The sequence below is a fragment of the Mustelus asterias genome, chromosome 12 (assembly GCF_964213995.1).
Source record: "Mustelus asterias chromosome 12, sMusAst1.hap1.1, whole genome shotgun sequence".
In the NCBI taxonomy this organism is placed as follows: Eukaryota; Metazoa; Chordata; class Chondrichthyes; order Carcharhiniformes; family Triakidae; genus Mustelus; species Mustelus asterias.
In genome coordinates this window covers 34,278,874-34,296,144 of record NC_135812.1, presented here as the reverse complement: position 1 = coordinate 34,296,144, position 17,271 = coordinate 34,278,874, and the positions used below count along the sequence as shown (strand labels likewise).

The following is a 17,271-nucleotide window of genomic DNA, read 5'->3' as shown; positions in this document are numbered from 1 at the left end:
TACCACATGACAGTTTTGCCTTTAAACACAAAGTCAGTATAGGGTCTGAGCCGAGGAAATACTTGCATTTCATCATCACATTAGACTTTATGTCGTTTTCATGATTTTGGTATTCACTTTAAAAACTTACCCTGCTGCATTTTCAATATTTCTTTGTATGAGTATGTGTGAGGTCAAACTTCAGCACAGACGCAGGTGAATATTTTCTCCAAATGTGAATAATTTCAAAACAAGTTTTGGGGACTTTTTAAATCTTAAATACTTTTAACACACTTCTATACATTTTGAAATATTGTTGTCAACATTTAAGTACTTTTAACATTTTTAAGTACTTTTAAAAACTTTAAAATCATTCAAAACTTTCAAGCGCTTTTCAACATTTTTAACTTTTTGCTACTTTAACGGGCTTTGAATGCCCAGTGACTGCCCAGGAGCATCATGGGACAAACTGGTTTGGTTTTCGATAAGAAATCCATAACACACCTTACAACAAGAAATAGCTAAAAAGCCATCATAGAAAAGATCAAGATGGTGTTTCATAAAATAAATTCAGACCCCACCTCTCTCTCTCTTATACTCTGGAGCCGTGGTGAAACTGTCCAGACTGATTCAGAGAATGTCTTTCCACCCACTCGCCCCCAACACTCTATTTGAACGTGAATACTGTTAAGCAGTGCAAAAACTGGAATTGATACACTCTACAAGCTGGGATATCTGTCCTGTGTCCTAGAAATAAAAGGATGAATGTTAAAACTCAGATTTTTTTTAAAAATAAAGAAAAGCTTTTTACGAAGTGATAAACTGAGATAGAAGTGCTTTGTGTGCTTTTTTTTCTGCCATGCCTCAAAGAAATAAAGTTGTTCACCTTGGTGAAAAAAAACAATATTTTCCAAATTCCTGCCGACTCTGTCAACAGGCTATTCTGTTCCAGCCTAGTTTATTGAAGTTTTTACCAGATTACTTTCTTTACACCTCGCAGCCAGCAAGTGCCAATGGGAGGGTTTAAGCAACAAACCAATCAGTCACTGCATCAATTCCTGTCAGGCCTGTAAAAATAAGGACATGTGTTGCACTTCTAAGGTATACCCAAATATTTGAACAAATTGTGGGTTTGTGCCACGAGAGCCACTTATTAAATTCAATGTAACATAACCTCCCTAGCTTGGAGTTAGACTGGCATCATGTCCCAGTTTAATGCCTTTCACATGCTGGCACTCTCTGGAGTTATCCCAGTCCCTATCACGTTTCCTGGCTTTCAGTTATTAACAGCTTCTTACTTCACATCATGTTAATTAATATCTTTGTCACCATGTAGAACTTATGTACAGGTTCAAACAGAAAGCAGCTAGTCCCGTAGGTTTCTGTCAAGTGATCAACAATGTTGATCCCAATAATAATCAATTAATTAATTAATTCCACAACAAATAACCTATCAATTTTCTTGGGATGTGAATTATGTGGTTCAGAGCTGCTGTGTTTTTCTTTTGTAGGTGTTGTAGATGATGACAACGCCCTGGGCAGTTCATTTGTACAAAGAGCTGTACGTGAAGCCATTGAACTGGTGGACAAAGCCTATAAAGCCACCAGAGACAAGTAAGTAATTAACTCAATATCTCTGACTTAAGCACCATTTCCATGAGATGTGCATCTGAAGACAGATTTATTAATTTCATTTTCTTGAAATTCAATTCTGAAAATATAATTCAGCATTCATAATAAGAACAGCCATATTGTTCTCTGCAGATCCATTTGCTCAGAGTTTGTTTAGCTTTGGGGATCTGAGTCTAAATATTCTAGTACAACAGTGACCAAATATACACCATTTATTTTTAAACTTAATAGGCTCTAAATTTGCACTTGTGCATTAAGTCTGATCATAGAAGGATATTTCATCCTTTGTCAGAGAGGGCACTGACTATGTGGTGGGTATCAGAAATTTATGAGAAAAGGTTAAGGAAAGATTACTTGCTTTTTTCTTTAAATTAATCTGAGAAGTAACCTGATTAAAACATTAAATGTGAATAGCAACGTGTGACCATTAGTTATGTTTCTGATCAAAGAAATACTTTGCATTCATAAGATTCAAGAGTTTCAAAATATTTTACAACAAGCAAATTACTTTTATTTTTTAAATGCCACTTTGGTACATGGATAAGAACATGTCTCGTTCACCAATGTCCTTTAGGGAAGGAAATCTGCTGTCTTTACTTGGTCTGGCCTAAATGTGACTCCAGAGCCACAGCAATGTGGTTAACTCTTTAATATCTTCTGAAATGGCCTCGCAAGTGATTCAGTTCAAGGGCAATTAGGGATGGGCAATAAATGCTTTCCAGTCAGTGCTGCCCACATCCTCTGAATAAAGAAAAATAATTGCAATCAATTTGTGCATAGGATCTTTCAAACAACATGGGAGAGAGCGAAGAAACTGTATAATGTTTGGAATCTGCACTCCTTTGTGGCAGTAACCAGCAAACGAGCTGTTTTTGTAACAGAAAGGCATGGTTTATATTTTATATTCATGAACTGACCTTCTGACTTATCTCCATCTAATCTGAGCCTTTCCAATCCAGACAAAAAGAAAAAATGAGCAAAAGATCCTTGAAACCGATGGACCTTCTGCAATTCTTTAAGCAACCACTAGCAGAAACCAGGACCGCAGTACGGTCTGCAGAGTACATGGAAGCTGCATTGTACCTCATCCAGCGCAATGTACACCAGATCCACAAACGCTCACTGAATGCTACAGGTTAGTTTGGAATGGGCCCAGCCATAGACAATTGAAACCCAGACTGAAACCAACAGAGACAGTGTCAGTGTGGCAGGCGAAGCAACAACATTCATAGAATCAGGGGATCCTTTCAGCCCACAAGAAGGCCATTGGGCCGGCTGTGTCTGTGCTGGCTCTCCAAAGTAACAATTCAGCAAGACCCACTCCCCCATATTCTCCCCGTCGTCCTGCACATTCTTTCTTTTTAGATCATAACTCAATTTCCTCCAGAATCTCGACTGACCCTGCCTTACCACACTCTCAGACAGTGCATCCCAGATCCTAACCACTCGCTGTGTGAACCTGTCTCCACCACCGCTTCACATCCTTCCTAAATTGTGGTTCCCAGAACTGGACACAATAATCCAGTTGAGGCTGATCCAGTGTTCAATACAAGTTTAACATAACTTCTTTGCTTTTGTACTTTATACCCCGATTGACAAAGTGATGAATGCCATCTGGTTTATTAACTGCACTCTCCACCTATCCTGCCACCTTTAATGATTTGTGCACATATATAACCAGGACCCTCTGCTCCTGCATCTTCTTTAGAATTGTACCTGTTGTTTCATACTGTCTCTCCACATTCTTCCACCAAAATGAATCACTTCAATCTTCTCTGCATTAAATTTCATCTGCCACTTTCACCAACCTCTCTCTCTCCTTTTGAATGTCTGTGCTCTCCTTGTCACAGTTCACAATACTTCCCAGTTCACAATATTTCACAATACTTCCAGTTTTGTATCATCTGCAGATTTGGAAATTGTGGTCTGTACACCAAACTCTAGGTCATTAATTTATGTCAAGATAAACAGGAATCCTATTACCGACCATTGGAAAACTCCATAAAAACCTTCCTCCAAAAGACAACCATTCATGCCAATTTAATATCCCTGCTGCTGCTGTCCTTTTCATTCCACAGCTCTAACTTTACTCACAAATCAAATGTGCAACATTATATCAAATGCCTTTTGGAAGTCCATGTACACCACATCAACAGCATTACCCTCATCAACCCTCTTTGTTGTCTTCTCACAACGATTCAAGCTAGTTAGCGAAACACAATTTGCCCTTAGAAAATCTGTTCTAGCTTTCCAAAAGACAGACTTTCCACATTGTAAAAATCAAACAGTGCTGCCACCTTTTTTGACATTTCTTAGAATTTCTGCCCACCTTCTTTTACCAGCTAATGGACAGCATGGTGGCACAGTGATTAGCATTGCTGCCTCACAGTGCCAGGGACCTGGGTTCAATTCCCGGCTTGGGTCACCGTCAGTGTGGAGTCTGCACGTTAGAAATCATAGAAATCATAGAAACCCTACAGTGCAGAAGGAGGCCATTCGGCCCATCGAGTCTGCACCGACCACAATCCCACCCAGGCCCCACCCCCACTTACCTTACCCGCTAATCCCTCTAACCTACACATCCCAGGACTCTAAGGGGCAATTTTTTTAACCTGGCCAATCAACCTAACCCGCACATCTTTGGACTGTGGGAGGAAACCGGAGCACCCGGAGGAAACCCACGTTCTCCCCATGTCTGCATGGGTTTCCTCCAGGTGCTCCGGTTCCCTCCCACAGTCCGAAAGATGTGCTGGTCAGGTGCATTGGCTGTGCTAAATTCTCCCTCAGTGTACCTGAACAGGTGCCGGAGTGTGGCGACTAGGGGATTTTCACAGTGACTTCATTGCAGTGGTAATGTAGGCCTACTTGTGACACTAATAATTTAAACTTAAACTTATTTCACTCTTCTTGGTTAATGTCATTGTTTCATGCTTTCGGTCAATCCAAGTTCCTCTGATGGTGTAGGCAAATTTAGTTTAATGTACCCTAGTGCCCCATACCCCAGCTGCAACCTAATGCATCTCCTGACAGGCAGGGAACCCTGACAACATTGATGGTGGAGTGGGCATTGAGGGCAGAGTGGGCATTGAGGGCAGAGTGGGCATTGAGGAGGGGGTGGGCATTGAGGGGGGGAGTGGGCATTGAGGGGGGCCTCTTGTGGACAGCTGCAATGTTGTACTATTGAAATGCTCTAGTCTTGATGATGGGCGGTCGGGGTTTGGGCGGGTTCCCGGAGGCTGGGGAATGGTTGCCTGCAGCTCAGAGTCTGTAGTTTCTTTAGTACAGAAGACACATTGCACAGCCATTCTCACACTCATCAGGGATGATGTGCTGGGTGTGTGCAGGGGTTTACATAGCTTTCAGCACTAAATGACACAGTGGAGGCTCTTTCTGTGAACAGACTGAATATTTATTCTCGAACTATATACAGTGGTGATCTTTCTACACTTGTGCCTACATTTGTCAATGCCAACTAGGTGCCGATAACTTCCTACCTGTCCTTACCTTTCCACTATCCCCAGGACCCACAGCTCAGATTAGAGAGGCTTGCTGACTTCCACACCCTGTTGGCTGAGATGACTTTGACAGGTGTCCCCTGGTGGGCCAGGCACGTACGGATCCAGTCTTGTTTTCAGACAGCATGGATGTTGCAAGGCTGCCCTCCAAGGTGTGCGGAGCTGGGGATGTGTCGCGCACATGGTGGGGGGTGGAATCAGATGGGCTGGACATCCTCAGAGTCCGCTGTGTGGAAGGCCCCCGGGCTGTGGCCCAGATGATCCTCATCCCTTCGCGTGCTCAATGGCCCTAGTGTGGGATAGAGGGGTAGCTGGCATGAAGTCCAGAAGCCTCACTGTCCTCTGGTGCTGACACACATGAACTCCCACCAGTGCCTGCACCTTGCGGTCGAAGCACTGCACCATGGAGTTCATGCCGTCAGGCATGGAAATCATGAGCTGAACCATGGTGTGGCATCTCCTGCCATGGTGATGGGACTCGTCCAGTCAGCTCTGCAGTCCAAGAAGGAGAACTGTCATTGGAACATAGAAACATGGGAACATAGGAACAGGAGTAGGCCGTTCAGCCCATCGAGCCCGCTCTGCCATTCAATAAGATCATGTTTGATCTGGTTTTAAAGCTTCCAACTAGTGGAAACATTTATCCTTATCCACCCTGTCCTTCCCTGTAAATACTTTGTAGACATCAATCAGATCTGTCATCCCTTCCTGATGCTCGCAACTCTGCCTTTGCAACAATTCCAACAATTCTGGAAAAACCAGACTCCGGGGCACATCTCTGCCTCCGCCTGCTGTGGATCTTCAGTTATGAGGTGCTCATCAATGAGTGAATCCACTGAGGTGTGAGTATCTGCACTGGTGCCAGGTTTGGGTGACAGCTGTGCCTCCTCTTCAATGGTGGGATCGGAGAGGCCTTCCAAGGAGCTGCTCATGTCTAGTGGGTCTAGGAGGGATGAGGATGGTCCATGCTTCTCTGCTGCTTTGCCTGCAAGAGAACGGTGATGGCATCATGCATTACAGGAGATACGGAGGGAACATTGATTACTCACTTGAGACTTGGAGAATGACTGCATGTCTTAAGGATTCTCACAGTTTTCTGCTGCCCCGCTTCACCAGCAACACAGGTGTGGTCTTCTCCTCCCCGGCCAGCTCAAGGGCTCTCTCCTTGAAATGCGTGAAGGTTCTGAGCTCTGGCATGACTCTGGCTAGCTGAGCCCATTCACGCTTGTTGTGGTTGACACAGATAGGGTGAGTGTAGATGGGAGTGTGGTGATGAGGTGTGGCAGACGTGGGTCTTGAGTGGGAGCTAGAGTGTGAGGAGCATGGCAGCGACTGGGGGAGCATGGTGATTGTGGGAGGGGGAGGAGGGCCTCGTGCCTGGTTAGCAAAGGCTGAAGTGGCTGGGTGAGTGATGGAGGTGGGAGGGGTGATGGAGGTGGGAGAAGTGATGGAGGGGGGAGGGGTGGCGGAGGTGGGAGGGGTGGCGGAGGTGGGAGGGGTGATGGAGGTGGGAGGGGTGATGGAGGTTGGAGGGGTGATGGAGGTGGGAGGGGTATTGGAGGTGGGAAGGGTGTTGGAGGTGAGAGAGGCGATGGAGGTGGGAGGGGTGTTAGAGATGGGAGGGGTTATGGAGGTGGGAGGGGTGATGGAGGTGGGAGGGGTGATGGAGATGGGAGGGGTGATGGAGGCGGGAGGGGTAATGGAGATGGGAGGGGTGATGGAGTTGGGAGGGTTGATAGAGATGGGAGGGGTGATGGAGGTGGGAGGGGTGATGGAGGTGCGAGGGGTAATGGAGATGGGAGGAGTGATGGAGTTGGGAGGGTTGATGGAGGTGGGAGGGGTAATGGAGGTGGGAGGAGTGATGGAGATGGGAGAGGTGATGGAGGTGGAAGGGGTGATGGAGGTGGGAGGGGTAATGGAGATGGGAGAGGTGATGGAGGTGGAAGGGGTGATGGAGATGGGAGGAGTGATGGAGTTGGGAGGGTTGATGGAGGTGGGAGGGGTAATGGAGGTGGGAGGAGTGATGGAGATGGGAGAGGTGATGGAGGTGGAAGGGGTGATGGAGGTGGGAGGGGTAATGGAGATGGGAGAGGTGATGGAGGTGGAAGGGGTGATGGAGATGGGAGGGGTGATGGAAGTGGGAGGGGTGATGGAGGTGCGAGGGGTAATGGAGATGGGAGAGGCGATGGAGGTGGAAGGGGTGATGGAGATGGGAGGGGTGATGGAAGTGGGAGTTGTGACGGAGGTGGGAAGGCTGTGTGATGGGGGTCCTGAGAGAGAGTGGGGGTGGTTCACTTATCCTGACTGAGTGAAGAAGATTGTTCATCTTCTTGCAGCACTGCTGCCCCGTCCTCGTCTGTAGTGAGCTGGCACTCACAAGGGCTGCCACTGCATCCCAGGTAGGGGTGGTGACCTTGGTGGAAGGCCTTCTACTGGAAGCATTGGCAGGAATCACTCGATTTATCATGCTAAAACCAACACTCTGCCAAATTCTCAGAAGATTCTGCCTGATATAGAAGACAGGAGCAGGAGGAGGCCATTTGGCCCTTCAAGCCTGCTCTGCCATACTTGGCCCTATATATCTGCATGGATTATAATGTAAAGGTGCTTGGCAGAGCAAGGGTTAATGTGGGATTGGAGAGTGGCATCACCCATGGTGTGATGTATGCAGTCACATGGTCAGAGACTGTCAAAGAACAGTCTAGAAACAATACTTTAAGCAGCTAACCTGCAATGTGGAGAGGCACCGTGCATGATCATACTTGGAAACATAAATAGTTAAAGCCTACTCAATAAAAGTGTTAATGTGTAAACACACAAAGCTCAAGATCTCATCAATGAAACACCACCACAGTAACACAAAGAAGCCATAGTATGAGATGTATGAGAACAGGTGAAGCTCTCACGTGTGTAGTTTTATGGATCAGAGATCAAACGGCCAGTGGCCCACAGCAGCAAGGCCATACTGTAATTCAAATCAGTGAACACAGAGCCTGGAGTGTGGTCAACATCAGTCACTCTGCCTGGAATTTACTCACCTGGCAGTGAGTATCTGTTAATGCTCCTACTGTAACAAAGTCAGATTGTTGATGCAATTTATGTGTGAATTTTTCAGTGATTTGGAATTGATAATGAGTGAATATTTCCGACAGATATGTTAACAGCGAGTGACCTCGACACCATCGCAAAGATCACAGGCTGTCAAGCCATACGTCAGCCCCCAACCTGTAAAAGCGACTGTTGGTCAAATCGATACAGGACCTTCACCGCTGTGTGCAACAACAGGTAGGAACTGATGGTGCTGCTGACTATCGTCCAGTCTCCTTCCGAGATTAACTGCTAAACACATACAGCCATTCACTAAATCTGTCTTCATCCTGATTAATATTTAATTATAATAAACAAAGGGTCATGTCCTCAGAAGCATTGTAATAAAAACAGAAAATACTGGAAGCACTCAGCAGGCCTGGCAGTATCAGTGGAGAGAGAAACAGAATTAACGTAAGCTTTCAGTGGAGCTGTCCATGTGTCACATTGGTGCGTGGTATCCTTTGAATGTTGTCAAAGTGTTTTTAAGGAAGACAGAGTGAGAGAGAAATGTGGAATATGAAAATAAATGTGTGGACAGACATCAAGGTGGATTATAAAAGATTTCAGCAAGCCATAGACATGTTTGCAATAACATTTACTTTGGTTAGATGTACATTCAGGGAGTGGAGCCTTTCCTACCAAAGTATTTTAGGGTGTTTTCTGCAGTATCTCACAAAGGTGGGTGGATGGGGGGTTGGGGTGCCACGTGCTAATGTTTGTCCCCAAGAACCATAGAGGAAAAACAGCAATATCATAAAACTTGCAGTGATGCGATAAATTCTCCCGCTCTCCTGAAGCTCTCCTCCAGCATTTCAGCTGGTATTTCTCCCACTCTTCTCATTTCAAACGGACATCTCCGCCATTCATTATGATCATGGCTGATAATTGAATTCAATATCCTGATCCCCCCCTTCCCCCCAAATATCTTGATCCCTTTAAGCCCCAATTTCTTCTTGAAATCACACAACATTTTGGCCTCAACTACATTCTGTGGTAGTGAATTCCACACATTCACCACCCTCTGGCTGAAGAAATTTCTCCTCACCTCAGTTCTAAAAGGTTTACCCCTTATGCTCAAACTATGACCCCTAGTTCTGGACTCCCCCACCATTGGGAACATTCTTTCTGAATCTACTGTGTCTAATCCTGTTAGAATGTTATAAGTTTCTATGAGATCCCCTCTCACTCTTCTAGACTCCAGTGAATATAATCTTAACTGACTTAGCCTCTCCTCATATAACAGACCTGCCATCCCAGGAATCAACCTGGTGAACCTTCACTCCCTCTAGAGCAAGGACATCCTTCCTCAGATAAGGACACCAAAACTGCACACACTACTCCAGGTGTGGCCTCACCAACAGCCTGTACAATTGCAGCAAAACATTCCTATTCCCATTCAGCACGTCATAACCATTACATTATAAACCAAAGATTCTGCCCGAGTCTACTTATTTGGATCCTTGAAGGATCAAAATTTCTGTCATAGGTTCAATCACTGACAGCTTGCAACAAAATATTTGAAGAGAAATTAAATCTATGATGTTAGGCAGATTAGATTATAATTTTCCGACAAAGGAAAACCCCTGCTGTCTTTCACTTCAGCCAAACTTCATCTTGACACAGTAAGATGTCTCACAGCATCAGGTTAACCTGGTGTTGTGAGACTTCTTACTGTGCTCAGCCCCGTCCAATGCCGGCATCTCCACTTCATATTAACTAACGTAGGACCATAGAATCCCAACTGTGCGCAGGAGGCCATTTGACCCAATCTGCAACCGACTCTCCAAAAGAGCATCTTTCACAGGCTCACCACACCCTATCCTCATAACCCTGTGCATTTACCATGGCTAATCCACCTAAGCTACACATCTTTGGACACAAAGGGGCAATTTAGCATGGCCAATCCACCTAACCTGCACATCTTGGGACACTAATGGACAATATGGCTAGCCAATCCACCTAACCCGCACATCTTTGGACTGTGGGAGGAAACTGGAGCACCCGGGGGAAACCCATGCAGACACAGGGAGAATGTGTAAACCCCACACAGACAGTCACCCGAGGCCAGAATTGAACCCAAGTCCCTGGCGCCGTGAGGCAGCGGTGCTAACCATGTGCCATCACTGTGACAAATAAACTGTCGGCCCTTTGCTTATAGAGATGCTACTCAGATGAGTTTTATTCAGACCGAGTTACAGTTTAGGGTCAGGTGAATTAGGGGGAAGGTAATGACTGTTGTTTTCCTTATGTGAAGGAGGAAGCCTCGCCTGGGAGCAGCTAACACGGCACTCACCCGATGGCTCCCAGCTCGCTATGAGGATGGAATTTCACTTCCAGTGGGCTGGACTCCAGACACAAAAATATCAGGATTCACTCTGCCACTGGTAAGTGTTCACACATCAGACACAAACAAATCCAATTCACTGTGATATTGAAAACCTTACTGTAGAGAACCACTTAATACTGAGGACAAGCAGTGCCTAGGATTAATATAGTGTCCTCCAAGCAGATCCAGTCCAGTCAGATAGGATGCTCTCTCCTCACCCTTTAACATTCTTCGATGAGTTATACCTTTGCCTCAACTCCATTTACTTCTTCCTAAGTTCAGGCACATGGTACAAAACTGCTCCTTAATATAGTCCAGGTTTGCGACATCACTTGGAAAGTTTGGAATGCTGATTGGTGCATGAAGTAAGACAGGATAAAAACATCTTCTATTGGTTGTCCCTGGAGCTGCACTGCTCTTCCTGGTGTTATGCCTTCAGCTTTTTTCAGTGTCCTCTTAGGTTACCAACATGCCACAGAAGAGTGGGTGAGAGTGCGGCAAAGGTGGCTCTGTGATGGATAAACACTGTCTTGTTTTTATGTAATGAATGTTTTACATTTCTGCTCCAGGTTCGAGATGTGTCCAACAAAATCCTGAATGTATCCAATGAAGATGTGTCCTCGGATTCAGTACTGAGTCACTTGTTTATGCAGTGGGGTCAGTGGATTGATCACGACTTGACTTTAAGCCCCATGTCTGGCAGCATCCAAACCTTCAATGATGCAATTAATTGTCATTCGACTTGTATTCAGAGAAATCCTTGTTTTCCAATAAGGGTAAGATCTTCATTCCACCCCTGAAGTTCCCTGTATAATTTGTGTCCTTTTCCCTTTTCTGCAGCCTTGATCTATGCAATTTGCAGTGAAATTAAGAACTTTTTGTTTAAATAGCTCTTTCCTTTGAGATCCACCTCAAAATGCTCAACGATAGGAAACTATCTAACCTGGCTGGAGCTACGGTCTTAACTCATGATACATCTGGAGGGTAGAATTATAGAATCATAGAATCCCTACAGTGCAGAGGGAGGCCATTCGGCCCATCAAGTCTGCACCAACCACAATCCCACCCAGCCCTATTCCCGTAACCCCACATATTTACCCTGCGAATCCCCTTACACTAGGGTCAATTTAGCATGGCCAATCAACCTAACCCACACATCTTTGGAGTGTGGGAGGAAACCGGAGCACCCGGAGGAAATCCACGCAGACACGGGGAGAATATGCAAACTCCACACAGGCAGTGACCCGAGGCCTGAATTGAACCCGGGTCCCCGGCACTGTGAGGTAGCAGTGCTAACCACTGTGCCACCCGTCAGCGTGAGTAATAGAGTCTTTTGCTAACTGAAATATTACATAAAATGGAATATGGAAAATAGTGAGGAATCAAATATTGCAACTGATTGAGAAAGTATTCAGGAAAATGTGTGTAAGACTATATTCTCAAGACAGCAAGAATGTGGGATCAACTGTTAGTAAATTATTGAAAAGAAATAGGGCAATGGGATTGTGCTGGTGAAGATATATTACTTAATTTTTGTTCTGTTTAAGTAGGGCCTTTGATTTTCAATCTTCTTTAAACCATCTGAAGTAAAGCAATACCCTTCTGTAATCGGTACCCTGAGTCAAACACCACGGGGGCAATTTTCCTGTGGCATTGAGCCTGGCACAAATTGCGTTGAGGCCACACGGGGGTCAAAATATTGCGGGTGAGGGGCCAAGTGTACTTAGCGTCATCGAGGACCCTCTGTGGGATTCTCCCAGCGTAAGCCCCCCAATCCCCGGGGGTAGTGGGGCATGAAAGGGTCAAAGCATGAAGGGAGCGGCACATGAAGGGGACCCATTGGGAGAGCCCCAATGACCTGATGCTGGTGATCTATGTTCGGGGCGGGGGGAAGATCAGGCCACCAATGGTGGAAAGGGGGGGAAACATGCCTTCAATAGGGTAGAGGAGAGGGGAGGTGCGGATCTTGTGTGGAGGGGTTTTCAATTTCATTTTGAGATCAGGGTGCCTTTTATTAACAACCTCTGTGAACCCTCACCCAAGAAGTAAGTAAACGTGGAAGATTGCCATCCGATTCGCATCGGACTTGCGGGCATGAATCACACCGGTTTTCTCACCCATAATGACACTTTGGGGGGGTATTCACCGGCCCTGTTTGCCACTAGTGAGAATCCAGGTGGCCCACTGAATAGGACATTGGGGCTAAAACGTGATTGCTGCTAGGCAACTCACCTGTCGTGATGCCCCTGTCCCGCTGCGCCGGCTCTGATCAAATTCCTGCCCGATTGTTATTCAAAACACCTATTTTAAATGTCATTAGCAGGCATGAAACCCTATTCAAAGGCCTCCCACCATTCACCCACCTCCCCAGCACTGGGCAGACTTTGGTGCTGGTCATAGCCAGCATGAAACTGACATGTTAGACCCCGAGTGGGGTCAAGGAGGTAAGTCCAGTGCCCATGTGCCCCTCTGCCACTGCCAAGCTACAGAGGGGGGTTTCGCATGGGTCCTGGGGTTGGGTGGTCTTGGGCTGGGTCAAGGGGTTGACCTCAGCACTCTCCCCAGGGATGGGAGTCTTGTGGTTGGTCTGTCCCTTCCAGCCCTGGGAAACCTGAAGATCACTCATGGCATGGTGATTTCAGGTATCTCTCTGTTCAAAGTCCCCATGCTGGTCTGTGGACTATTTAAAGTGGGCTGCTCACTTTAATCTCCATGCCCCCTCGACACTTGGCAGGCTTCCAAATCCCTGCAGCACTCCATTCTGCAGAATGAATCCTCCTTTCTTTCTATCTGAAGCTGCAGGTGTGAGAAGACCCCTTTGAAGTCCTCTGACGGTCAGGAGGAGTCAGATTCACTGGGGGTGGTGGGGGGAGGGGGGGGTGGCGGTGAGGGGTGGAATTCCCTTTTCCACAGTTGCTCCTTCAGCCCCATTGTTTTAACATAGCATTTATTTGAAGTTTCTGGGCCTTCGAAGAAAGCTCAAAGACTTTGAAATCCCATCAAACCCTTTGAAAAGCCTTGCTTCCACTCAATTTCAGTCCAGTCCTTTTAAACTCTCCTTTGATTGGCAGCTTCATGGTTTTTAGACATTTGTTGATCTTTCCCTTCACAGTTGAACGCTTCTTAATTACCTGCCCGACAGGTCAACCGCTCTCCTCATTGTTCCCAACAATGTTTATACAAAGGACAATCTGAGAGAACTTAGCTGCTTTGAAGTTGCCTGCAGCTGTGTGTGGTCACAGCTGAGTGCTGGGGGGGGGGGCGGGGGGGGGGGGGGGGGCATTGGGTCACCCTTCTGCTTGTGTGGTGTGGTGGGGGGGTGGGGGTGACCCATTGGGGGAAGATGCTCCTCTTTGCTGAGAGGTTGTGAGTGCTCCTCTGCGGGAGGGGGTTCGTCATTTCCAATGTGAGGGTAGGGGGGCCTTTCTATGATTTTAAAAAGGGTGCCCCGATGTCTGAAGGGCTGGCAGGGGTGTTTCCCACTCTGCATAAACTTAAACGGTTAAGGTGGGTAAATCCAGATCACAGCCGCTGCTAACACCCAGCGTGAAACACTCTGGTTTCAAGCTGACTTGGGTATTTTGTGCCCTTGGTCATTTTTGGGGAAAATTCTGCCCTGCTGGTGCCATGAATAAGTTATTTCGAGTTAATGTAACTTACCTTTCCTTTGGTTCCAATATCTTGAACTGTGTCTGTCTTTGATTTGCATACTTTAACTTGTCACAGGTAAATATTGTTTGGATGTTTTTCCCAAATGATTGATTTGTGCTAAGTTTAAAAAGAAAGCATTCCTTCATTATCTGTGCACAGTTCATATTTGCTGCATTATTTCACATTTCTACAAATCAAGCCACTATTCCTTTGCCCATTCACTTCATTTATTCAGAACAATTTGAATACTATTCACCTACCTTACACCAGTTACCAACGTTAAAGTTAAAGTTTATTGATTTGTGTCACAAGTAGGCTTACATTAACATTACAATGAAGTTACTGTGAAAATGCCATTTGACAAAGGGCCATCTGGACTCGAAACGTCAACTCTTTTCTTTCCCGACAGATGCTGTCAGACCTGCTGAGATTTTCCAGCGTTTTCTGTTTTGGTGAAAATCCCCTAGTTGCCACAATCTGGCACCTGTTTGGATACTCTGAGGGAGAATTTAGCATGGCCAGTGCACTTAACCAGCACATCTTTCAGGCTATGGGAGGAAACTGGAGCACCCGGAGGAAACCCTCGTAGACATGGAGAAGAACATGCAGACTCTGCACAGACAGTGACCCAAGCTGGGAATCAAACCCAGGTCCCTGACGCTATGAGTGCTAACCACTGTGCCACCATGCCACCCCAGGCCATGTACTTGGTGTCCTGAGCAGATAAACACTGACTGGAAGCCAACTCCTCCATGTCATTTATCATGTCAACAGCAGAACTCTGAAAAATCCCTTGTGGAATTCCCCCAGTCACTGACTCCAGACAGTTTCTTCCATTGCCCATCACATCTAAAAGTGTTCCTGATCTTTCCTGACAGATACCTCCAGGGGACACCAGGATCAAGGATACGAAAAAATGTTTGCCTTTCTTCCGATCCGCTCCGGCCTGTGGAAGTGGTGAACTGGGCTCGTTGTTCGGAGATGTAAACACCCGTCAGCAGATCAATGCCCTGACCTCTTTCATTGATGTTAATGAAGTCTACGGCAGCTCAGATTGTTTGGGCAACAAACTCAGGAACCTCACCAATGAGCTTGGCCAGTTGGCTGTCAATGAGCAATTCTCTGACAATGGACGAGAATATTTACCATTTAACAGCATTTCAAGTAACCTTTGTGGACAGATGGAGCGATCCTGTGTCATGGGTCAAAATTCAACTCCATGTTTTCTAGGCGGTGAGTAAGGTTTAGATCCAGAAATCCTGTCCCATGCCACCTTCATACCCAGTTAAAGTCCAACCGGTTTATTTGGAATTACAACTTTTCGGAGCGCTGCTCCTTCCGGCATCTCCACATTATGACCTTCATACCCAACATTCCTTTCACACGCACAGCTCCAACCCTACAATTGTTTAACACACATTAGAGGGATTTACATTGAAAGCTGTTAGGGGAAATCGTGTTGCAATTGATGCTATTGAGTTTGGAAGATGTCCAGAGACAAACATAATTAAAATATTAAATAACAAATACCTAAAGCTTTCACAGTTAAAATAAAGACAACTGGGAAAATGGCTAACTAGTGTGAGCAAACCAGTTGCTGGTCAAAAACGGCAACACCTCATTGCAGCCTGTTCCTGTTCCCCATGCAGTCACTGCCATTTCCTTCATTGGACACTCCAGGTGAAAGCCAATTTGTAATATTGGTCATTGGAGAATTGAATGCCAAGTCTGTTGAAAATTTGAGACGTGTGCTGTGGCACATTCCAACCATTGGTATTGACCAGTGAGATCACATAGGCAAAGCTGGGATTTCAGTTTACAATTTTGGGAGAAGCATGAAGCCTATAAGATGGCCCAGCCTGCTGTTGACAAATGTGTACCCACAACCACAGCCACAAGAATGAAAGAAATTAGCAGATAATAAGATTTAATTTCCAGATATGATTAACAGTTAATTGTTTGACACCAGGAGTATTGAGGGGTTCCTCTTCAAAATAACATGTCCACCTGAGAGGGGTGGACTCAGGTTAAAAACTCATCTGAAAGACACTGGCAGTGAAGCACCGCTTCAATGCAGCAATGCATGTCCACATTCCCTCGGTGCAGCATTGCAGTGTCTGCATTCCCTCAGTGCAACATTGCAATGTTAGCATTCCCTCGGTGCAGCACTGCATGCCTGCATTCCCTCAGTGCAGCATTGCAGTGTCTGCATTCCCTCAGTGCAACATTGCAATGTTAGCATTCCCTCAGTGCAGCATTGCAGTGTCTGCATTCCCTCAGTGCAGCATTGCAGTGTCTGCATTCCCTCAGTGCAACATTGCAGTGTTAGCATTCCCTCAGTGCAGCATTGCAGTGTCTGCATTCCCTCAGTGCAGCATTGCAGTGTTAGCAATCCCTCAGTGCAGCATTGCAGTGTCTGCATTCCCTCAGTGCAGCATTGCAGTGTCTGCATTCCCTCAGTGCAGCATTGCAATGTTAGCATTCCCTCAGTGCAGCATTGCAACATCTGCATTCCCTCAGTGCAGCATTGCAATGTTAGCATTCTCTGTGCAGCATCGCAACATCTGCATTCCCTCAGTGCAGCATTGCAATGTTAGCATTCCCTCAGTGCAACATTGCAGTGTTAGCATTCTCTCAGTGCAGCATTGCAACATCTGCATTCCCTCAGTGCAACATTGCAGTGTTAGCATTCCCTCAGTGCAACATTGCAGTTCAGTCTAGGTTGCTCAGGAGTGAAGCTTTAATGTTTGATTCCGCAGTGAATGTGCTATCCCAGGACCTAAGTTACACTCTGACTCCATCCTTAGTCTTAGCTTGAAGTCAGTTGTGGCTTTCATTCATACAGATCATGAGTTGAAGTCTCATTCCAGAAATTGGAGCACATTGTTCCAGCTGACAGTCTTTGCAGTACTGAGCGGGAGCTGCACTGTCTGATGTGTCATTTTGCAGATAAAATGTTAATCAAATTCTCTTCCGTCATTCATCTGGATAGAAATGACGTTCCAGCACTATTTTGAAGAAGACACTCTGTCTGGCCAATCCTCCTGCGTTGTGAAGTTACTGAGAGCCCTTACCATT

General features: G+C 45.9%; 1 protein-coding gene across 1 annotated transcript in view; it reads left to right on the top strand.

Moving 5' to 3' along the window:
• The window catches only part of LOC144501884 (myeloperoxidase-like), a 39,130-nt gene that overhangs the window by 4,981 nt on the left and 16,878 nt on the right, over positions 1-17,271 (top strand). The window contains exons 3-8 of the mRNA XM_078225923.1: positions 1,500-1,593; positions 2,571-2,746; positions 8,279-8,411; positions 10,471-10,600; positions 11,112-11,318; positions 15,072-15,426. Coding sequence (XP_078082049.1) covers positions 1,500-1,593; positions 2,571-2,746; positions 8,279-8,411; positions 10,471-10,600; positions 11,112-11,318; positions 15,072-15,426 — 1,095 coding nt within the window. The remainder of the gene's footprint in view (positions 1-1,499; positions 1,594-2,570; positions 2,747-8,278; positions 8,412-10,470; positions 10,601-11,111; positions 11,319-15,071; positions 15,427-17,271) is intronic.